This window comes from Taurulus bubalis (genome assembly GCF_910589615.1).
Source record: "Taurulus bubalis genome assembly, chromosome: 1".
NCBI classification, from domain to species: Eukaryota; Metazoa; Chordata; class Actinopteri; order Perciformes; family Cottidae; genus Taurulus; species Taurulus bubalis.
The window spans coordinates 4,065,586-4,090,870 of record NC_136589.1 but is presented as its reverse complement, the minus strand read 5'-3'; the positions used below and the strand labels follow the sequence as shown (position 1 = coordinate 4,090,870).

Genomic DNA, 25,285 nt, shown 5'->3' with positions numbered 1-25,285 from the left:
CTGTAAAGGGGGCGGGACCTGTCGCTGACACGCTGTAAAGAGGGCGGGACCTGTCGCTGACATGCTGTAAAGAGGGCGGGACCTGTCGCTGACATGCCGTAAAGAGGGCGGGACCTGTCGCTGACACGCTGTAAAGAGGGCGGGACCTGTCGCTGACACATTGTAAAGAGGGCGGAACCTGTCGCTGACACGCTGTAAAGAGGGCGGGACCTGTCGCTGACACGCTGTAAAGAGGGCGGGACCTGTCGCTGACACATTGTAAAGAGGGCGGGACCTGTCGCTGACACGTTGTAAAGAGGGTGGGACCTGTCGCTGACACATTGTAAAGAGGGCGGGACCTGTCGCTGACACGCTGTAAAGAGGGCGGGACCTGTCGCTGACACGCTGTAAAGAGGGCGGGACCTGTCGCTGACACATTGTAAAGAGGGCGGGACCTGTCGCTGACACGCTGTAAAGAGGGCGGGACCTGTCGCTGACACGCTGTAAAGAGGGCGGGACCTGTCGCTGACACATTGTAAAGAGGGCGAGACCTGTCGCTGACACGTTGTAAAGAGGGCGGGACCTGTCGCTGACACGCTGTAAAGAGGGCGGGACCTTTCGCTGACACGCTGTAAAGAGGGCGGGACCTGTCGCTGACACATTGTAAAGAGGGCGGGACCTGTCGCTGACACGTTGTAAAGAGGGCGGGACCTGTCGGTGGCAGAAACAGCACTCCTAGTGGACGTTGCGCTACATTGACAAAGTTACATCGTTCGAAATATACCAAAGTCACCTTTGAATCTGCATCTGTGTTTTTTTGTAATCTTCTGGCAGAAGAAGCCCGACAAAAGAGCACTCACCGCTTTGGAGTAGTTGGCGGTGGCCGTCAGCGACTCTGAGTTGTTGGGACTCAGAGGCCTCTGGAGGACGTCCAGCAGGGCTTTGCCGTCCTGACTCACCTGGACAGCCGGGAACGAGACAAAGAGAGAAAATTTGAATTCCCCCCAAAAATATGATTGTCTTCACGTCAATAAGACACGTGGGACTTTTCATGGCGGTATCTCGGCGCTCTTTGGCGTCTAACCAAATATATAGTTTGCTTTTCTTTGAGAAGAAACCTTTCCGGTGATTTTACTGGCACACAAAGAGGAGTTACATAATGAGATGCACAAAAAGGGGAAACAATCTTTTAAAGTAGCTTTCTGTAGAACGCTGCGAGGGAGTTCCTTCTTCTGAACCAGAGAGGAGACAAACGCTCTGCAGACACACACACACACACACACACACACACACACCTGCCAGAGACATCTTCATCTCCTCTGCTTTTAAGCCCCCACAGAGAACACGATGGTGTAACTCGTCTTCACGGCTTCACATCAAACGAGGAGAGCGACTGCTCACAGCTGTATTATATAATAAAGGTTTCAGACGGCGATGACATCATCATCATTGCAGCCAATCGGAGCCAGCGTCTCTGAAACTGCTGCAGAGCCCCTCCCTGAGGGGTCTCGACTCCTTAACTATTAGATGTGTTACACTTTTAACGAAACATTTTACGTTGCAGGGGCAGTAACAGAAAATCTGTGTTTGCGTATGTTTTTTGGAGCTAAAATTCTAATTGTTTACAGAATCTTTAACTTCCACTTCTTCATAATAGTGAGAATATTGCAACAAGCTCCCACCTCCTCAGGGGTGAGAACAAAAAATACACATTAATAATGGAGCGAAGGCAGAAAATGAACAAAGTGGTGCCATTAACACAGAGAGAGAGAGAGAGAAAGAGAGAGAAAGAGAGAGGGAGGGAGAGGGAGAGAGAGAGTGGGAGAGGGAGAGGAGGAGAGAGAGAAAGAGGGAGAGAGGGGAGAGGGAGAGAGATGGAGAGAGAGAGAGGGAGAGAGAGAGGGAGAGAGAGGTGGAGAGGGAGAGAGAGAGTGGGAGAGGGAGAGGAGGAGAGAGAGAGAGAGGGAGAGAGAAAGAGAGGGAGAGAGAGGGAGGGTGAGGAGGAGGGAGAGAGAGGTGGAGAGGGAGAGAGTGGGAGAGAGAGAGGGAGAGATAGAGGGAGGGGGAGGAGGAGGGAGAGGGAGGTGGAGAGGGAGAGAGAGGGAGAGAGAGGGTGAGGAGGAGGGAGAGAGAGGTGGAGAGGGAGAGAGAGGGGAGGAGGAGAGAGAGAGACAGGTGGAGAGGGAGAGGGGGAGGAGGAATGAGAGGTGGAGAGGGGGAGAGAGAGGGGGAGGAGGAGGGAGAGAGAGGGAGAGAGAGCAAGACAGGTGGAGAGGGAGAGGGGGAGGAGGAGGGAGAGAGAGAGGGAGAGGGGAGAGGGAGAGAAAGGGAGAGAGAGACAGAGAGAGAGATGGCTCCGAGCGGTAAACTGAAAGTCCAGGCCTCATAACGGCCGTTTAGAAACCACAAGGTGATATAACTCAGACAAAACACAGTTATATCAGATATAACACAGTTATAACACAGTTGTAACACAGTTGTAACACAGTTATACCACAGTTATAACACAGTTATACCACATATAACACAGTTATAACACAGTTATAACACAGTTATACACATATAACACAGTTATAACACAGTTATAACACAGTTATAACACAGCCCACAGTGTCACATTACACTGGGAGCATAACAGGCACCAGTACCTCGGTGTAGGCCTGTGTGACTTGCTCATACAGGCTCTGGTGGCGGTGGATGGCGATCTCCAGCTCCTGCATCTCCGACGGCAGCCCTCCCTCGTTGCAGACTTTGCACCAGGCCTCCACCTCCGAGAGGAACTGACACACACACACACACACACACACACACACACACAGGGAGTCAGACCCATGAAAAATGGAGAAAAAATGGTGAAAAAATTGAGAAAAAAAAGAAAAATTGAGATATAGATCTGACATAGACCTGATTCTATTTTCATAAATCAATGAATGTACAATAGAGAATAGATCACTCCCTAGTTTTACATAGTTTTTCTTTCTGTTCTTCGTTTCATTCTGTTTCTTTGTTGTTGTATATTCTGTTTTTCACCCCTTGTTCTATATGTGTATAACCAAAATGAGCATCATCTAAGAATTTGCCAATGCAGTGCCAATTGTCTGAAAAACATCTGTAAATGTCTAATTGTCTAACGTCTAATCAAGGATATCAATTTCTGCACTGCAACTTTTACAATTTGTTTTGCTTTTTGACAGATTTTGACTGTTTTAAAATGAATGTTCTTAATTGTTTTAAATCTTGTTTTCCTCTGCGTTATGTTTTGATGTTTTTAATGTTTTATGTGACGCACTTTGAATCGCCTCGTTGTTGAAATGTGCTCTACAAATGAACTTGCCTAATTGATGCCTACTACCAATCAAAAAGAAAGAATGAAAAGAGGCCCCGCCCACTTCTCATAAGCAGGAGCGAGACACACAGACTTTAGGGTTGTTTAGCCTCTTTGTTTATTGTCGTTTGAAGGCGTTTATTGTCCCTGAGTTATGCTTTTGGTCTTTTTGTGGTTATTTTTTTCGTCAGTGGTTGTTGTGTCTTTCTCTTTGTGGTCATCTTGAGTCTCGGTCTCGTCGCTGTGTGTCTCTCGTGGTCATGTTGAGTCTCTTTGAGTGGCATTTTGAAGGTGAAGGCCCATTCACTCCTCCGCCCCACGCTCTGATCCAGAGGGAGATGTCTCAATAAATGACATTTACCATTTACATTATCATCATCCTCATGGGATGAATGATTATTATTGCATTGTATGGGAAACGGTGACAGGGACATTGTCTCCCTTTGAGTGCGTTGTGTGTGTGTGTGTGTGTGTGTGTGTGTGTGTGTGTGTGTGTGTGTGTGTGTGTGTGTGTCAGTCGCCTTTTTTCAGGATCCCTCATCCCAGAAAATGTGGCACATTGGATATTTTTGTTGTTGCTTTTTTTTATGTTTCTATATGTATTCATACTAAAATAATGAAGATTAAAAACATGGAGTGAATTTTGGAAATGATTACATCATTTTTTTATTTGATGAATTTTTACTTTCGGACTCAGACCATTAAAGATGACAACTGAAGCCTGTGTGTGTTTGTGCGTGTGTGCATGTGTGTGTGTGTGTGCATGTGCGTGCGTATGGGTGTGTGTGCGTGTGTGTGTGTGCATGCGTGTGTATGTGTGTGTATGTGTGTGTGTGCATGTGTGTGTGCGTGCGTGTGTGTGTATGTGTGTGCGTGTGTGCGTGTGTGTGTGTGCGTGTGTGTGCGTGTGTATGTGTGTGTGCATGTGTGTGTGCGTGCGTGTGTGTGTATGTGTGCGTGTGTGCATGTGTGCGTGTGTGTGCGTGTGTATGTGTGTGTGCGTGTGTGCATGTGTGTGTGCGTGTGTATGTGTATGTGTGTGTGCGTTTGTGTATGTGCGTGTGTGCATGTGTGTGTGCGTGCGTGTGTGTGTATGTGTGCGCGCGTGTGCATGTGTGCGTGTGCGTGTGTGCGTGTGTGTGCGTGTGTATGTATGTGTGCGTGTGTGTGTGTGTATTTGTGTGTGTGTGTGTGTATTTGTGTGTGTGTGTGCATGTGTGTGTGCGTGTGTGTATTTGTGTGTGTGTGTGTGTGTATTTGTGTGTGTGTGCATGTGTGTGTGTATGTGTGTGTGTGTGTGTGTGTGTGTGTGTGTGTGTGTGTGTGTGTGTGTGTGTGTGTGTGTGTGAGAGAGAGAGAGAGAGAGGGTGGACTAAATAATAATTTGGATGTCAACGTTATGGATGAAGCTCGGAAGCTTTGCATTAAACTTAGAATTTAGAGAACCTAAATATTTTTAATTTTGGATCAAAGGATTAAAAACAGAATCCCCTGCCGGGTGTTTTCCTCCACCAGCCGAGCTGCAGTTTAAATCCACGCCTCTCCTGCGTGTCGTCATTTTATCATGAGTCAACTCTTTTGACCTTTGACCTTTGGCCATGAAATTCGAATCAGTTCCTCCTTGAGTCCAAGTGGACTCTACGCTACACGTGTCTCCGTCTATGTTCCCGTGAGTTTTGAGGTCATTTACAAACAGTTCAGCCTTTACATCTCTCTCTCTCTCTCTCTCTCTGAATCCCTCACTTCTTCCCACTCTCTAACTCCCTCTTTAGTTTTGCCAGTTTTCTTCTGCTCGTCTTTCTCCACCTCGTGTTGCTTCTTTCATCCCGACACACTTTCTCTGTTCCTCATGAGGCTCAGTCTCAGCCAATCCAGTCTCTCTCCCTCTCTCTCTCTCCCTCTCTCTCCCTCTCTCTCTCTCTCCCTCTCTCTCTCTAGATCTCTCTCTCCCTCTCTCTCTCTACATCTCTCTCTCTCACTCTCTCTCTCTTTCTCTCTCTCTCTCTCTCTCTCTCTGAGTCTTTCATCTCTCTCTCTCTCTCACTCTCTACATCTCTCTCTCACTCTCTCTCTCTCTCTCTGTCTGAGTCTTTCATCTCTATTTCTCTCTCTTTCTCTCTCTCTGTCTGAGTCTTTCATCTCCCTCTCTTTCTCTCTCTCTGTCTGAGTCTTTCATCTCTCTCTCTTTCTCTCTCTCTGTCTGAGTCTTTCATCTCTCTCTCTTTCTCTCTCTCTGTCTGAGTCTTTCATCTCTCTCTCTTTCTCTCTCTCTGTCTGAGTCTTTCATCTCTCTCTCTTTCTCTCTCTCTGTCTGAGTCTTTCATCTCTCTCTCTTTCTCTCTCTCTGTCTGAGTCTTTCATCTCTCTCTCTTTCTCTCTCTCTACATCTCTCTTTCTCTCTCTCTGTCTGAGTCTTTCATCTCTCTCTCTCTTTCTCTCTCTCTCTCTACATCTCTCTCTCTCTTTCTCTCTCTCTCTCTTTCTCTCTCTCTACATCTCTCTCTCTGTCTGAGTCTTTCATCTCTCTCTCTTTCTCTCTCTCTACATCTCTCTCTCTCTACATCTCTCTTTCTCTCTCTCTGTCTGAGTCTTTCATCTCTCTCTCTCTTTCTCTCTCTCTCTCTTTCTCTCTCTCTACATCTCTCTCTCTGTCTGAGTCTTTCATCTCTCTCTCTCTCTTTCTCTCTCTCTGTCTGAGTCTTTCATCTCTCTCTCTCTTTCTCTCTCTCTCTCTCTATCCATCTCTCTCTCTACATCTCTCTCTCTCTCTGTCTGAGTCTTTCATCTCTCTCTCTCTCTTTCTCTCTCTCTCTCTACATCTCTCTCTCTCTACATCTCTCTCTCTCTCTGTCTGAGTCTTTCATCTCTCTCTCTCTCTCTACACTTGTAGTTAATGTCGAGCGCCCAGCAGGAATCAAACAAGGCCCATCTGTTGCCATGTCAACCTTCCAAGAATCAGCAGCGCAGCAGTTTGATCTATTAAATATAATTAGACACTAGAAATGTCACACTTACATTTTACATTGCTGACATGTGTCTGCAGAGAGATTCCCAGATTAGCTCCGGCCTCCTCAGGGGAGGAGTCTGTCTGCTCAACAACAATAATAATATATATATATATATATTATATAATGATTCATAGGATCTCACCTGTTCGGACTTCTGGTGGAAGACGGACGACATGGCGAGGATGGTGGAGCGCTCGTCCAGAGCGGCGGCGAAGCTTTTCCAGTCGAGGTCCAGCTGAGTGGAGATCTGCTTTATCTGCGTGGAGGCGTAGTGGCCGGCCTCCGCCAGCCGGCTCGCCACCGACATGATCCTGTTGATGTTCACGTAGGCATTCTGGGAGGAGAGGAGAGAACATGAACAACGAGGTCTGACCCTGCTTCTGATCATCAGAGTAACGGGTGTAATATTCAAAGTCAAATACTGCTAATTTAAGATTTGTAGAAGTGTATTTTTGTTTTCATGCAACTGCTTGTGTGTTTTCTCTTTTATAATAACAACAATAATAATATTAGTATTATTGCACCTATCAAGCATTAAATGCAGCAAAGTCCTTATCAATAAGCATAGAATGAACATATAAATTAAAAATTAAAAAAAGAGATACACAAAGTTGCATAAAGTTGCATAAAGCTACATAAATAAATAAAATAATTATTAAAAAAAATATGTAAGTAAATACATCGAATACATGACATAAGATGGACAATAAAACCAATAATACTGAATAATAACAATTAAAGTCAGACCTCAAATATGCAGCACATTTATCAATAAACGCAGCAGCAGCCTCTTCTACTCTTTCTTTTTTTGGATCAAGGGTGGAGATTTGTATTTTGAAGACAAAACAATATATATTTTGCTTCAAGTCCACTCTCCACCGCCGTGTAGTTTTCACTAGATTTCACTGCCTTCGTCTCGTCTGAAGCCGCTGCACTAAGTCAAGGTCGTGACCTCGTTACGGTGACCTGCACCACACGCAGGTGAGCTGACACACAGTCTGTGTGTCATCCTGCAGGTAACCTCTCCTCCGCTCTGCTCAGCGCTCTACATGGTGTAATGTGAGTATTACGGCGTCGATGACATTACAGCAGCTACCATGGAGTTCATGGCAAAGTGGTTGTGCTGCGTCTGCAGCTCCACGGCGTGCTGGTACCCTCGGCCGATCTCTGTGTGGCTCTGCAGGAACAGCTCCTTGTTGTGGCTGATCCAGTCGAACATCTGCACACACACACAGCAGCAGCAGCATTAAAAACATTACAAAGCACGAAGACATTCATTTCTTGCATTGCATCGGATCTGAAAGGGACAAATAAGTGACCATGTGAGGGACCGTTTTATCAAATGAAACGGTTTTCTCAAACGGATGTTTTGACAGTTTTATCGCTCTCTGCGGACGAAAGCTCTGGAAAAGATAGTAAGCGGACCTTGAGTTCAGAGTTCTTTGCCAAACTTGAATAATGAAATGAAACGCAGCAACGAAATGCAGGCGTTTCCTCAGCGTGCGGAGAGGAAAAGAATCTTTTAATTGATCCGACCTCTATCATCACCAGACGCCGCTCTGACAGGCGGCGGCTCCTGAAAACTGTATATTTGGCTTTTTTTTGGGACGTCGCTTGTTTGAAGTCGGTCGTACTGAAGTTGATAACATTATGTCTGGCATCGTTCAAGCAGCTGCTCTGACTGATTGTGTGCGTCTGCTATCCAGTTGGAGGGCAACGCGTTGCCATAACTGAGAGAAGCCGCGACATAAACACGACCCAGGCTGTAAACAAACAAAGGGATATCCCTTTAAAGTGGCAATACGCTGGTTTCTCTAACTCATCATTATGAAGTAAATGTGTGAGTGAGAATAGCGGCTTTCCCCCCGTTAGCATGCGGTAGCTATCCCCAGCTAACGAGGAGTCTGAATGTACGTTCTTTGAAGTTCTTTTTTCTTACGGAAGCAACTTTTGGAAAACCAAACTCAGTTTTCTGCCGCCACTTTTAAAAACCTTTCATTTCCTGCATCTTTTCCCATCCGATCGGTGTGTAAAGCCTCAGATCGATCTCCGCCGACAGACGGAGGCCGGTCGTGGCACCGCGCGGTTACCACGGATACCATCCCCTCATCCGGGCAGTGATTTCCGCCGGAGCCGGAAAAAAACACCTCGTCAGGTCTGACTGTTTCGCTGGCTCCTCCTGAGTGTGTTTTCCCACAGCGTAAACCCTCTCTGTTTGCTTTACAGTAAATATTTACTGCTCCTGCATGAGGATTTTCTGAGTGGAACGGCACACCAAGTCAGCTGACGCCCGTCTGTGTGTGTGTGTGTGTGTGTGTGTGTGTGTGTGTGTGTGTGTACAAGCTGCCATCCCTTCCACAACACTTAGAGTTCAACCAAACACATGCAGCCCAGTACAGAGGCGGGGCTACATGTTGACATCATAACCGGGGATGTATTGGTTTTTAATGGGTGTGCAAATGTCAGAAACCTCGGTCATCAGTCTGCAATGATGTTTTTCTTTCTTCATTTATTTTACAGTATTTCTATAGATGTGAGAGTGGCTTTTAAAAAAAATAAAAAAAGCATTCCAGAGGTTGCAGTTAGCTGTGGGATCTTTTCTCTATATAGTAGTGAGACTGAAATAGTGCGTTGCATGTAGCGGTCAACGGGCCGGCATGATGAGGATGAATGGAATCCCAGCATTGAGTCATAACCGCAGCTAATCGCTTTACTGGTGCTATAAAGTGAAGCGGGGCCGGCTGGGTTTCCACTGGATTAACGGCTAACTGTGTTCCTCTGTTTAGAGAAACGGGCCAATTCATTCGGTCCGCTGAGGAGTTTCTGGAGACATTCACGGCGACACATATGTGGGAAAAAAATAACCACATTTTCTCTGACGTCACGCTCCGGTATGACTCACCTTCTCGGCGTCCTGTTCGAACAGACGGAGCTGGAAGCACTGGTCCAGCTTCAGCTTCCTGACGTGCCACATCTGATGGAGATGCTGCCTTGTTGAGTGAAGCTTATCCAGCAGACTGGCCACCTGGGAGAAAGAAAAAGAAAGTGAGAAATAAGAACCGTTAAATGACGTTTCTTATGACGTCTTCCATCTATTTGGAGCGGAGTGCAACTGGTTTGATTGGGAGAAACATGGTCATCTACATTTATGTTTTGCTCATCCGAATGTATAGTAAAGGGTTGCGTCAGTATTTATCCGCTCCATTACTCCTTGTTTTTGTGTCTAAGTGACTAACAGGGACACAAATTATTGTAATTGGTCCAGTATTGAAGGAGAACACTGCACAGTAACGTTAAACCCGCTGCAATGCAATCATATCGTGGCAACATTGAGCAATCCATCACAGTCAATTGCTTGTTTTTGACATATATTGATATTGGAAGTGTCTGTTAACATTTTGTTTGAAGACAAAAATGGAAACGCGAGTGTTGGAGTACAGAAAGGTAATCTTTGTGTTTTCTTAAAGGATTTTCAACGTCACGACTGAATATTCAGCTATGTTTCCACAATGTGGAATGCGACGCGAGATTTCAGAACGAGACTCCATAGAGCGAGACACACAATTTTTTTTTAAAAAACAGACCAATGGATCAAATGAAAGGAAAAGAAAAACCTTTGTTTTCCCTGAAGGGTTCTTTCCATGATGTGGTCAGACACTTACAATAAGAATCTGAGCCTGCCAGCGCAGAAACAAGCTCTTTTAATGGACCTACAATGACGGTGAGAAGTTGCCTGATGTGATTACATTGCAGCTCGTTTAGTGGCGTTCTCCCTCAATACTGAACCAATTTCCATTCTTGATGTTCTGATTAGTCACTAAGAAACAAAAACATAGAAAAGTTGGGTCCATGTTCAAGTCATCATATCCTTTGATATCCCAGACAGTGCTGCAGATCTTTGAACTGCAAAGTATACCTCTAAATTGCCGTATACAATCATATAAAATGTTCATATTAATGTCATTTTCCGTTTGCAATGTACAGTGTGCTTTATGCAAACATCCTGTGCAACGAAACTCGCTGTGCTCTTCCGCTTCGTTTCCTGTGGAGTCCTTTGGCTAACGAGCTGGCATGCGGCGAGCACATCCCTTCAGCGGTAATGAGGGATGGTGACGAGCCGTTGTCCCTGACCAGGTGAGCAAAGAATGAGACGAGGCATTTAACCGTGCATTATGTTATGGCGGGCTTTTAGTGTTCGCTGGTTTTAATGATGTGAACGTTGGTAGGAGCATTTAAGATTCATTCTCAAAATTGGTAAAAGTGGCTGTTGGCTCTGGTTACCTTGTGTTTGGTTCTTACTGCAATACTTCCCAGTGAGAGTAAATCACAGTTTTGTTCTTGTGAATGTAATGTACCTCTGTATATCTGACAATAGGCTTCAAAGCATCTGCAGATACAACATTTTATAACAGAATGCAGAAATACATCCTTCTATTTCTTTCTTTAGAGGCTTTCAACCACCGTTTTATTGTTTCACCATGGGCCTGTTCGGAGGGCCTTGCCACCCAAACTGTATTGTGGTTCAAATGTGATTTATCAAAAGATTAAATTGATGTGGCATCTCTTCAGCTGGAGTGACTTTACCTTGGGCACCAAGCTCTGGAAGTCAGCAGAACCCGAGATGCAGTTCCTCCCTGAAAAACCGTCACTAGATCGGATACACTGCAGCAACCTCTGGCCTTCCCGGTCCAACTCCTCCACTGGTGCCTTCAAAACCTACAGGTGAGTATCGAAAAGGACTTTAGTGCCCAAACATGATTAAAAGTTGTATGTAATGATTCACACAGAGCTCCGCTAGCTCCAGCCCAACCAATGCAACTCATTTCTTGAGATTTCTACAGTTCGTAGCAGACTGTCCTGACAGTAGCTCGCTGACCTTTTTCTTCAGCTGCGTGTGCTCATCTATCAACCGGCGAGATCCCTCAACATCTGCCGGAAACTCCTTCTTGGACTGAAGTTCCTGCAACACACAGTACAACTTTTTCATATTGCCACGAACTGTTCCTTTCATGCTTTTAAAACTTCTATCCATCCATCTTTCCCTTGATTGATCACTCATTCATCTGCCCATGTATCTGTCCATCCCCCACCTGCAGGTCTTCCAGTCTGGACAGCAGGTGAACAGCATTGGAGATGAACTCCTCCAGAGAGACTCTCAGCTCCATCCACTCCTCGTGGTTGTAGTCCAGAGAGCCTTCAAAGTCGTCCGTCAACTGGGAGGGGTCCACCAGTTTGGACAGACCTTCAACTGACACCATGCTGGTCTGGTGAACAGAAATTCAAAAGAAATTTCAAAATGTACGCTTTCCACTGTGACGGATCATACAGGTTTTAGCCTCGTGTTCCATGGCTCCATGTAATCAAACATTTACAAAAAAAAGAAACGGCATGGGAGTCCAACATTGGCAACACTTAAATTTGGCCTGAAATGAACAGAAAGAGCTGATATTGTTATACTGCTACTGCTGCGAACAGTCTCTAATTATTTAAAACAATGAATGAATTGAGTGAATTGTTAGCTGACGTAAACCAAATAGATTCCCCTGTAGAGTAAATTGTTAGCTAACGTAAAACAAACAGATTCACCTGTAGAGTGAATTGTTAGCAAACGTAATCCAAACAGATTCACCTGTAGAGTGAATCGCTAGCTAACGTAAACCAAACAGATTCACCTGTAGAGTGAATTGTTAGCTAACGTAATCCAAACAGATTCACCTGTAGAGTGAATCGTTAGCTAACGTAAACCGAACAGATTCACCTGTAGAGTGAAATGTTAGCTAACGTAAACCAAACAGATTCACATGTAGAGTGAATTGTTAGCTAATGTAAACCAAACAGATTCACAAGTAGAGGGAATTGCTAGCTAACGTAAACCAAACAGATTCACATGTAGAGTGAATCGTTAGCTAACATATACCAAACAGATTCACATGTAGAGTGAATCGTTAGCTAACGTATACCAAACAGATTCACCTGTAGAGTGAATTGTTAGCTAACGTAATCCAAACAGATTCACCTGTATAGTGAATTGTTAGCTAACATAATCCAAACAGATACACCTTTAGAGTGAACACAATAGCCAAACGTGTATGAAAACAGAAGAGCATGTGTACTTCTTTCTTTTAATAGTCAAGGATTAAATTATTAAATTATTTTAGTACATGAGAAGTGAGACTGCGACGGATGAAAACACTCAAAAGAAGTCTGCTGACCTCGAAGGAGAACTTCGCACTGCCGAAGTTCGTCTTCTGTTTCTGCCAGAAGTTGTCCGGCTTGATAATGAGCGCCACGCAGATCTCGGCCGGGAAGAACTCCTGCAGTGTCTTCAGCAGAGGCTTGATCAGCTCCCACTTGGAGCCGCGCATGTCGATGATGACGGTGAAACCACGTTTGCACACATCCTCGCTGACGGGAGAGGTAGAATCGACAGGCCGAAGGCGAGGAGACAGGAGGCAAGACAAGAGAAGTTCATGTAAGAAATGGTAGAGGGAAAAAAAGCTCCTAAACAGAAAAATCAATGCACGATGCTTGCGTAATCCTTGACATTTGTCTTGGGCTTTTACATCAGACTAATTACTTGGAGAAACCTTCAGGGAAGCAGTCTGAGCAGTCGTCTGCACCGCTCTGCAGGGAAGCAGTCGAGGCCACGAGCTTGCAGTCAGTCACTAATATGTACTTAGTGAAATACAATTATTTATTTCTCAGACTGTGCATTTCGGTAAGCAAATTATAAACTATTTCTTGACCGGGAACACCGACTTCCTGCAGTCTCTACTGTTTCCAGTCCTAATGTAATACGAAGCTGACTGGATACTTGCTGTAGTCTTTCAAGAGTGGCGCGTCGACATTTTTTATCTGCTCCCAACAAAAACTAAGGCTGCACATCATTTAGAACCCCTCGTCAAATTAATTTAGCAATAGTTTCGTTCACATGTGGTACGGATCAGTCCACTGAAAGCGAGGGGAAGGCATTCAAATACATATTTTCAGATCTGTTCTGGGCCGACGTTCGCATGGGCTATGTAAATAAATGTGATGTGGAGACAACAGAATGCCTTCCAGATGGCGATTTGGCCGCGCTTGCTGCACGTTAATTCATTTGTGCATGTGGGTTGTATAAATTGTATGCAACATATATTCGTCTCTGTAAATATGTAAACAAATTAGACAAAGAGATGGGGGGGAAGAGAGGGGGGGTGGGTAGAAATGGGAGTCAATTGGTGATGCATTTTAGTTCAATTGAAACAGCGTGGTAGGACAACAGTTGTAAACTGGGAACCAGAAGCTGCTCTGAAACCAGTACAGAGAGCCAGATGTGTCTACTGGAGTCTAATGGGCCTTCAATTCATCTGCTGCTGATTGGAGGTTAAAAAAATATACAGGAATGACCTCAGCTCCACACACACAACATGTATTAATACAAATTCAACAAAAAGCACATCCATTATAGTCCGCCTCGGGGAAGCACAAACTTCCTACTCGTCGCCATGGAAACAGCAGCTCGATTAGCAGGAGTAATCAGAGCGAGGCTGATGGGGATCAAACGATATTACACATTTTGGGTTTAGTTTAGTTTCAGCCAGGTGGATGTGTTTTAACATTCACATCTCTCCCCGCCGCTGCCTTCAAGGACACTCTGACATCTGATCATTTATTCAGCTAACGCGCCAAAAAATAAATTGGGAGAGTCCCAGGAACTGGTCTGTGACGGATCAGTTTTCTGTAGACCAGCTCGCTCCTCAGCCTGTGATGGGGGGGCAGCAGGATTAAATGCACTCCCGAGTGAAGTGTGACAGACTCGCCGCTGTCCGCTTCAAACACTGCAGCTCTCATGGCGATGCAAATCAAACGCTGCTCCCGGTCTGCTGCTGTGATGTCGGAAAGAAAGGGCCGTTTGATTTGCAGAGCGTGCACAGCACCGAGGCCCTCCACATGCACTCCACCCTGCATATGCACCCCACCCTACACATGCACCCTTCCTTCTGAGGAGCCTAGTTTAACTAATTGGCATCCTCCTGAATAACGAGGTTGATTAAAAAAAGGTTAACAAAGCTAATACTGAAAACAGATAACTGTAAATATGATCAAATCTAACATTAGAATAATGTGTGTGTGTGTGTGTGTGTGTGTGTGTGTGTGTGTGTGTGTGTGTGTGTGTGTGTGTGTGTGTGTGTGTGTGATGGAAATGTGTGTACCTGGGGACAGTAGAAAGGTAGGTCACCAGCCTCCTCAGGTCCTCCTGTTTTATTCGGTCGTGGTTACTCCGGGCAGTAAATGTCAGGATCGGTCCGCCTCTTTTATCTCGCCCACCTTCACAAGCACATAATCAAAAGACAAGATGTTCAATGTTTTCATGTAGTGTTTAAAAGGCATTCCTATGTTCATTTCATATAAAGCATCAAATAATTTATTCTGCCATCGAGTAGGAGGAGAGTTGCACTAGTACCAGTTGTGCAAGTAGTGGTAGGATAGTAGTAGCATCTGTAATAGTCACAGAAGCTGCAGAATAGTTAGTTGTAGGAGCAGTTTTAACAGCAGTAGTAGACATGGATGGATTACTGAACAGGCCGAGCAAGCACAGGCCCGGGGGCTCAAAGTGTCAGCCATAAAACGACCACAAAGAGACACAAAATTACCACAAAGAGACACAAAATGATCACAAAGAGACATCAAATGACCACAGATAGACTCAAAATGATCACAAGAAACATAAAAGGACCACAAAGAGACATAGAATGACCATAAAGAGACACAAAATGACCACAAATAAACATACAATAAGCTTAAAGAGACTCAAAATGATCACAAGAAACATAAAATTAGCTTAAAAAGACATAGAATGACCATAAAGAGACACAAAATGACAAAATATAGTAGTAGTACATCAACAGTAGTAGCAGTAATAGTGGCAGTAGTAGTAGTATATCAACAGTTGTAGTAGTAGTAGTGGCAGTAGTAGTAGTAGTAGTAGTAGCAGTAGTAGTGACAGTAGTAGTAGTAGTACATCAACAGTAGTAGCAGTAATAGCGGCATTAGTGACTACTATTAGTAGTCGCAGTAGATGGAGAAGTAGCAAGAAGCTCCAGAAGTTGTGGTACTAGTAGCTGCATTAGTAAACTGTAAGTAGTGATAGTAGCAGTAATATTAGTAGTAGTAGTAATAACTGTTGTAGTACTAAACAGTAGTAGGGATTGTGGTAGTAGCAGCACTATGTGTCATGTAGCTTTAGCAGAAGCAGTAGCAGTGCTTGTACTTTGGCAGTATTATTCATAGCAGTAGTTTATAGTTGTACTACTAGTTGAATTCTCCAGAATAAAGAATATCATTTTGATTGGTAATGTTCAGCCTCGACGAAAATGTCCACTATCTCTATGTTTATGAGATGTACATCAGAATGACAAATGAAGTAACCCGTTGAGATTAAGTCCAGAGCCTTTACGCTGCATCTCCTCCTCCATCATCACAAAGGAGTAGCAGCTCAGTGCTAATCTGCTCTTACTGTACACTGATATCCTAAATATCTCTGCGCCTGTAACATAACTCCCATCGGCCGGGAAACGCACTTTCCCAAAAGGATCCGAAAGTCATCCGAAATACAAACTCTCGCTCTCCCCTGTCTGTGATAAATTATGTGAGGGGAGATGTTTTGGTTAGATTAATGTAAGAAACACAAACCGCACTGTTTATGAAACGGCTACTCAGTCGTGGAAAACGGGTTTGTGTGTGTGAGTGTGTGATTTGGGAGGCAGCGCACGGCCGTAATCTCGGGAGGAATCTTGATGACAGATCGTTGTTGGCGCTCTTGTCTTCTACATCGCTCTCTGTCTCTCTCTTTCTCTCTCTGCCTCTCAAGGTCTCTCTCCCGTTCTCTCTCTTTTCTAATTCAGAGATACTTTTTCACTGGGACACATAACCACCAAAAGGACTGAAGGAAGCAGCACTACAACTGATAGAATGTTGAAACAGTGCTTCAGTCTTCCACCACAATGCTCACACTTTGTTTATGGAGGAGCAAAATATTGCTTTTCAATACGGTTGGATGAGACTGCAGTGCAATATACCAAGGTATATATATATATATATATATATATATATATATATATATATATATATATATATATATATATATATATATACACACACATATATATACATACATATATATATACATATATATAAAACCAACATTCGTAGAACCTTGTTGTGTAAAAAGACTGCATTGTTTAATAACTAGACAACTTTAACGCAACACGTACTAAATCTCAATACCCCTCAATATTAAATAAAGTATTACATATTGCAGGGGTTCATTCAAATTGATAGAGTTATAGTAGCATTAGTAGTTAGCATAGTTAGCATTATGTAAAAACATAAGACTATGTAACATTAAACAAAAAGGACGTCTACATTGACAAAAAATCCTACGCATTCAAGCATAACTCAGACTGACTGATTCATTTTGACATTTCTCATAGATTATAATGTAGAATAGTAGATTATCTTTTATTGGCCATAGCTACATCAAGATAGAGACATTTTGCTTTGTTTTTACATAATGCATGCATTATTACCCTTTCATGAAGAACACTGCAACTCCTGCAATTTAAATAACCATTGCAATATGTAATAATGCATAACAAAATGTGATTAAGTATATTGAATGTCGCATTGAAGCTGTTTATGAAAAAAATGTGGTAGGTTCAGTATTTTTTTTGTGCGTCTGTTTCAGATCTACTCTACACAGGCAAGTTTCAAAATAAAAGCACAAAAACACTGAACCACATATTCTTTTGCATGTTTTTGTTGTTGTTCTTGTTGTGTTTAGCAATCTTTGCTTGGGTGCTACTCAATTCACGGCGTGAATCTTTGATAAGTGCATCTTTAATATTTCGGTGGGTACCATATTTTCGTCGTGTTTGTTCAGAATCAAAACACATCACACGGCCGAGTGTGTGTGCGATGGCCCGTGGAGTGAAACCGTTGGTGTGTCTGCTTTCTCTGCTTGTTTTGGCACACGGTCATCTGCAGCGCCTGCCGGAGGCGGAGGGGGGTTCACATAAGTCATGTTCAGGGTGTGAAGGGCCTGTGATGATTTTCCCTGCCCGTTTCCTGTCTCGGGAGGTGTGCCGGTCTCGGTCCAGGCGTCAGTGATCTCTTCTGCAGTCCTGGCGGTTTAAAGGCTGACACGGTGCTATTGAGTATGATGGGTGGGATCAGTGAGAGGGAGTGGGGGGGATATGACTGTGGATAAGTCCACAATGTTGGGTGTGCTCAGCTCTAAGTTGTTGTGACTATATGACTAGGGGTGGGAATCACCAGAGGTGCCACGATACGATGTTACCACGATACTTAAGTCACGATACTGCGATATTATCACGATATTGCGATATATTGAGTATTGTGATATATTGCGATTTATTACCTTTTTTCAACACCAAATTGTCCCCAAAGGAAAACTTTGTCAACATATTTGATCCAATAAGATAACGTTTTCAGTCTGTACCGATACAGTATTGCCACGCAAAATATCGCGATACTATGCTGTATCGATTGTGACCAGTCTGTATGATGCAGTCTTGGATGAGGCCGTGACCCCTTGAGGAGTTTGTATACACACCTGGGGCTCCTGCAGGTAGCACCCCAAGGCTGAGGTGAAGAGAAACTCCTGAAGATAGAGATGTGTCGGTCCAAACTTTAAAGGGTGACTTTGGTATTTTTTTGTCAACCTAGACCCATTTTTTTTCCATCGTCTTCTCGGCTAAGCGACTAATGGGGTATTAAACTAACAACTGTTTTAATGGGTCCGGTATTGAAAGAGGACGCTGCAAACAGCAGCCGCTAAACGGGGCCGAGACGTAATCGTTCAGGGCAACTTCGCACCGTCAATTTTTGTGTTGTTTCTGCCACTGACAGCTCAGATGGTTATTATTATAAGTTTACGTTATGGAAAGTACCCCGAAGAGAAATAAACCCCTTTTTCTCGACTGAGGAACACATTGCTTCAAACAACAACTTTTATTGTTTGACATCAACATAAAAAGATGTAGAGTTTCCCCTTTTGGGACGACTTTTGGTAAGATGAGATCCTTTGTGAATCCTCTGGAGTTCTGACCCACTGGCTGCTGTATTCTGATACAGGTTTCTATGATCTCAGTGTCTTGGATGTGATCTCGAACAACTCTGGCATCCAGTGTGTTACCACGGGTTCCTGTCTCGAAGGGTTTGGTGATTTAAACACGCCGACTGACACTCACCTGACACGAAGGCTACTTTCTCCTTCAACACAGGAAGGACATCAGACGCCTTGATGCCTTCTGTCCTCAGTGACCCTGGATAGAGACAGAGAGAGAGAAACAGTGGAGCTTTTAGTATTAATCCCATTATCAGATCAACATTCCTGTGAGAGAGAACACACCCACCTCAGAGTTTTTGTGTGTATGTGTGTTTGTGTCTGTGTGTGTGTACTTTTCTTTAACATACTGTACAAACCCAGGGGCCCAAAGTGTCAGGGGACCGCTTGTCAAAATGTGACCTGTTGTAACCCCTACTCAAAATGACTACAAAGATACATAAAGCAACTACAAAGAGACTCAAAATGACTAGAAAGAGACTCAAAGCAACTACAAAGAGACTCAAAACAACTACAAAGAGACTCAAAATGACTACAAAGAGACTCAAAACAACTACAAAGAGACTCAAAACAACTACAAAGAGACTTAAAATGACTACAAAGAGACTCAAAACAACTACAAAGAGACTCAAAACAACTACAAAGAGACTCAAAATGACTACAAAGAGACTCAAAACAACTACAAAGAGACTCAAAATGACTACGAAGAAACTTAAAATGACTACAAAGAGACATAAAGCAACTACAAAGAGACTCATGATGACTACAAAGAGACTCAAAACAACTACAAAGAGACTCAAAATGACTAGAAAGAGACTCAAAATGACTACAGAGAGACTCAAAACAACTACAAAGAGACTCAAAATGATTAGAAATAGACTCAAAGCAACTACAAAGAGACTCAAAATGACTACAAAGAGACTCAAAACAACTACAAAGAGACTCAAAATGACTAGAAAGAGACTCGAAGCAACTACAAAGAGACTCAAAATGACTAGAAAGAGACTCAAAGCAACTGCAAAGAGATTCAAAACAACTACAAAGAGACTCAAAATGACTACAAAGAGACTCAAAACAACTACAAAGAGACTCAAAACAACTGCAAAGAGATTCAAAACAACTACAAAGAGACTCAAAATGACTACAAAGAGACTCAAAACAACTACAAAGAGACTCAAAATGACTACAAAGAGACTTACAATGACTACAAAGAGACATAAAGCAACGACAAAGAGACTCAAAATGACTAGAAAGAGTCTCAAAACAACTACAAAGAGACTCAAAATGACTATGAAGAGACTTAAAATGACTACAAAGAGACATAAAGCAACGACAAAGAGACTCAAAATTACTAGAAAGAGAATCAAAACAACTACAAAGAGACTCAAAACAACTACAAAGAGACTCAAAATGACTACAAAGAGACTCAAAACAACTACAAAGAGACTCAAAATGACTAGAAAGAGACTCAAAGCAACTACAAAGAGACTCAAAATGACTAGAAAGAGTCTCAAAGCAACTACAAAGCGACTCAAAATGACTACAAAGAGACTCAAAACAACTACAAAGAGACTCAAAATGACTACAAAGAGACTCAAAACAACTACAAAGAGACTCAAAATAACTACAACGCAACTATAAAGAGACAAAGTGAATATTAAAAGGGGTGAAACAACTACAAAAACGAAATATAACATGAAAAAGATTCCTTTACTTTAAAGAGACGCAAAACCACTACAAAGAGACTATATTACAATCAAAACAATTACAATTTGACAATAAACACAACCACAAAGAGACACAAAACTGCCACAAAGAGACACTCATCTTCATTCTCCCATCGTCTCTTTCTCTCAGTTCATCTGGTCATCCGTCTGTCATGTTATGACATCTCTCTCTCCCTCATTCTCATGCATGCTCTCTCTCTCTCACTCCGTAGAAATACAGGCCCAAATGTCCATGTCATGTATGTGCATGTGATACACTGCCCTGGCTGCAAAACACACACACACACACGTTTCAAGAAAACTCCACAGTGAGAACGCCAAGTCGGCAAAAATCTATCTCAGGACGCCAAAAGAGAGATAAAAGTCAAATCTGTGTTCTGAAGCGCTAACATCAACACAAACCTGCTTTATATTCATGAAATATTTTTCAAAAAAAGGCCAAAAGAAATTTGTATTGACACATTTTTAAATGGATTGCGGGCGATTTGATTGGAAAGCAGAGAACGTTTGACGGACGGGTGACCTTCAGATCGCTCCAGAGGTCGTTCTCAACACTCGTGACCAATCAGAGCCGCCCACAGCTTAGATGAGTCACGATCATCACCGTCATTCAAGGTTAATGATCTAATTGATCACTTTTTTATGTCGGCTCATGTAACGGCGTGCCAATGCTTTACAGAAGAAGTATTGATTTAAAGCTGATCGTATTCAGGTGTTTAAAGGATTATCCCGAAGGATTCAGCGTAAAGCGAAAGAGACCTCCTGCAGGAGAGCCTTGTTTGCATGGTTCTGTTTTAATAATTATAAAATAAAGAAAGCACAACAGCGAGAACAACTTTTCGTCTTTCATGTCGTTCGCTTGCGATGACATCATCGCAGAACGTGATGTCACCTTTGCAATGTTGAAAACTAATGTTGTATAATAATATATGTATGTTTCATATTTCTACATTATAATTTTTTGGGAAAAATAGCTTTGAAACTTCATAAAAACACTTTATTTATTTATTTTTATGACACAATTTCAATACTTTTATCATTTATCATGGTTTATTTACTTACATCATCTTTTATTTTCGGTTATACAGATTAAAGGATGGAGCAAAACAAATAAACGTACATAATTTAAATAACTTACTCCGTTTAAAGACGTATTGTGTTCATGTTTTTATATCTAGAAATATTTTGGATTAATACCTTTTGTGTGATCTTTTAAATCAAATTTTATGAAAAAAAAAGCATCAGTTTGTTTGTATTTAATGACAGAATGTCAATACTTTTATCATTCATCATGGTTTATTTACTTGCATCATATTTTTTTTTAGGTTGTACAGATTAAAGGATGGAGCAAAAAGAATAACTTTTTAAGAAGTACTTAATTCAAATAACTTACGCCATTTCAAGATATTGTTTTTATATCTAGAAATATTTTGGATTAATATCTTTTGTGTGGTCTTTTTTTCTAATTTTAATCAAATTTTATGAAAAAAACATATTTTTTGTATTCTTTTTTGACAGAATGTTGATACTTGTATCAATTATTATGATTTATTCACATATACAACCTTTTAGCTTGGGTTGTATTTCGTCGCCAAAGCAGACGTCCATGTGTTGTAATTGTACTGTTGTGTTGACACGCGTGTGGCTGCTGACGGTGCAGCAGCCACACGCGTGTGTAGGTATGTTCACATGCTGCTTAATGTCCTGCAGCTAATTAGCTTTCTTGGCTGAACTGATAATTGACCTGAAATGGACCCAACGGGTCGGACGGATTCTAGCTCAACGTATATCCTCAACCTGCACACGCTTCCTTCCAGCACAGTGGAGATGAACCAGCGACGCAGTCAGCTCTTTAGCAGCCGGTCGATGCCGTCTGCCTGAGAATGTTAATGAATGGATAAAAAAATACACACAACGCTGTTTCTGCTGGCTTGTTGAAGCGAGAAGAACACGTGCCTTTATGTTAAAAGCTATATGATTTGCATAGAAAAACAATTGGTGAAAAATGAACAGAGAGAGAGAGATTGAGAAAGAGAGAGAGAGAGAGAGAGAGAGAGAGACAGAGAGAGAGAGAGAGAGAGAGAGAGAGAGAGAGAGAGAGCTGCCAACATCAGCAGCTTCTTCTCCAACAGCAGAGGAAGTGAGTGAGAGTGTGGACGGCCCGGTGAGTCTGTCCATTAATGTTGAGAGGAAACAGCTTTTGTCTTTTACACACACACACACACACACACACACACACACACACACACACACACACACACACACACACACACACACACAGGAAGCTGTCAGTCTCGTCTCTGGACAACACACACAACCTTGGAGGCTGTATATAAGAACGTGTGCACTGAGAAGCGTTAAAGGCAGACTTACTATCACATTATTCTCTGTTTATTAAGAAAAAATAATTAAAATAATTTTGTTATGAAAAAGTATGATACAATTTGAGATTAAAGTATTTCATTTTTGATTCTGCATTGCTTTCTTCTCTCTCTGTAACCATTGTTGCTAACCAGGAAAAAGGAGATAAAGAGGATTATGCACACACACACACACACACACACACACACACACACACACACACACACACACACACACACACACACACACAAACACACGTATACACACTGGCAAAACACACACTCTCCTCAGTGGCCTTGAGACAACGTGCCAATGATCGATACAAAAAAGGAAATTGCAGAGAGAGAGAAAGACTTACAGAGAACATCTGAATACATTTTTATTGAACCCTTCAATAAGTCCCGCCCCTCGAATGCAGACTGGCCAATCGTAGCGTAGCATTGACCAACAACTACCCGGAGCTAGCCACGGTGTAACGTTGTGTAATAGCGATACTTGGAGAGGTTGAAAGGAAATATAAGTTTCTAAAACGTTACGTTATACTGTGGAGCTAACGACAACATAGTACTTTAGTCCATCATTTACTAGCGTTAGCACTTCTATGCTACGCTAGCTACTGAAGGTATACTTTTTAATGATTGTAACAGCGAATAAAGACTGAACAAAAAAAAAGAATATTGGACGATATTCATTCATCGAGTGTGGTTAGTGGCAGTGTGGGCTCTACAGTAGCAGAAGGGGGCGTGGCTTAGCGGAGAGTCGATCACGATTCTGACAAAATGTGGAAATTTGACTCACAAAGTTAATTAAATGACTTTTGCAGCCGTCAATCCAGCTCCACCTTCGGAAAACAAACTGGATCCTGGCGGCTCAGACGGCTCCGAGGATCAGAAAGGAAGTGGCCGCTCCGAGTCCTCATTTCCTGCAAACTAGCGGCTCGTGTCGGCAGGCGCCGCCTCTCCGCGGCGCGAAGACACAGCCGTCACGGTCGAATTGTGCTTATGACTTAAGGAGCGTTCTGTAAAGGCGATTTTTCAGTTGTTTGTGATTTGTAAATTGTACAATAAAGACTAAACTTTCGGCGCCAGCTGTGCACAATGCTGTCTTACTTATCGCCCTCTGCCAGCAGTCACTGCGTTACCCATAAAGCATTGCAACAGCGGGAGCTCCATCATGTTCTGGTTTGTTCATTAGATGCTATAAAATGACGCTGATGCCCACAGCTGCTGCTGATATTAACTCATCACTTCCTAAATATACTTTATAACACATGGCTGAAGAATACAGTGGCCTTTTATTGTGAAACCAAGTTGGTTAACGTTAAACATCTATTTTTCTCTGGGTTTGGAATGTAGTTTATCTTCGTAAAAAGCATTATGAGTGGACACAATAAATAAACAACAGGGGCTGATGTTTCATTTTATGAACAACAGTGACCTTTAAGCACCTGGACTAAACACAATCCTGTCACAGGAGGTCTGCGGTTAAGCGGTTTTGTTTTTGGAGAAGAAAAAAAAAGGCTGAGACACACAAATATGGTCCGATCAAAAGCTCAAAAGACTCTAAACTCTGAATATGTAATAAAGAAGAGTAAGAACTGAGGACACACAGCATGTGGGCATCTGATAATGGAGCAGTAGAGAGACAAGTCTGTCCCAGTAACGACATTTTCAGTCAACACAGAAGCCGAGGGAGCTGCTAATTTACGGTTTTTCATATTGATCAAAGAAATATGACTTCAAAAGAACAGGCCCATTGTTTTTTTTAGGTTTTTATATGGATCTGTAGCTCTGGTGTTCCTGATGTGTCCCCATCTTGGTTGAAGTGTGTATGTTTTGACATCATGAAGCTAAGTCACAGCTCGTCAAAGGCTTCAATCCCCTGTTTGAAAAGGTCTGACGGAGGTAAAGCGGTGGAAATAATACAAATATAGCACCGACGTTAGCTGAAGTTTAAAATTTAAAAACCCTGGAAACTATATGCAGACGGCCCTGATGGACTCATTTAAGAGTTGTCACTCTCTGTACCCGTATACCTTTATTTATGTTCTGTCTTTGGCACACAGCGATGACGTTTCATTCCTAATCCTGTGGAGATGCAACGTCTGCTCCGCAGCGATAAAATACAATCAGCATGCTGATGGAGGTGACATGATGTGTTTGACTTCTTCATTTCGTGATTGCAAGAAAGCAGAGAACGTAACATCAAGAAAGGATATAGAGCAAGAACCTCTCTCTCTCTCTCCCACACACACACACACACACACACACACACACACACAACAGAGAGCACTGGGGTCAAACATTCAATCCAGTTTGGGTCTCAGGTATTTAATAACTGTCATGCATGTTTTTGTTCCTTCCTTGGCTCTTCTTTCTGTCTCTCTCACACACACCTTTGATCCATCCAGCATGTGTTTCATCCATCAGAGATGTTCACCGCACACACACACACACACACACACACACACACACACACACACGCGTGTTTGTACAGTAGCAACACTGCAGTGATTACAGCAGCATATGGCTGTTAAACACACAAGACCGAATAACTCGGGGCCATTGAATTTACTTGACACACATACGCAGAGCGGGGAGACTGAGCCTATAGGAAAAGAAAAAAGAAAACAAAAATGGAGGGAAAAACCTGAATCTTCATCTTTGCTGCCACGCTGAACAAGGCAGTCCACCTCCTGTGTGTGTGTGTGTGTGTGTGTGTGTGTGTGTCATCCCACTGGGACATCTGCTAGCCA

General features: G+C 42.8%; 1 protein-coding gene across 1 annotated transcript in view; it reads right to left on the bottom strand.

Annotated features, from left to right (window-relative positions):
• LOC306744951 (kalirin-like) overlaps window positions 1-25,285 on the bottom strand; it is a gene marked incomplete at its 5' end in the record, with an annotated part of 139,158 nt that overhangs the window by 87,408 nt on the left and 26,465 nt on the right. The window contains 11 exon segments of the mRNA XM_079227660.1: window positions 840-938; window positions 2,628-2,759; window positions 6,455-6,646; window positions 7,409-7,531; window positions 9,215-9,337; window positions 10,897-11,028; window positions 11,189-11,272; window positions 11,403-11,576; window positions 12,525-12,717; window positions 14,508-14,622; window positions 18,567-18,641. Coding sequence (XP_079083786.1) covers window positions 840-938; window positions 2,628-2,759; window positions 6,455-6,646; window positions 7,409-7,531; window positions 9,215-9,337; window positions 10,897-11,028; window positions 11,189-11,272; window positions 11,403-11,576; window positions 12,525-12,717; window positions 14,508-14,622; window positions 18,567-18,641 — 1,442 coding nt within the window.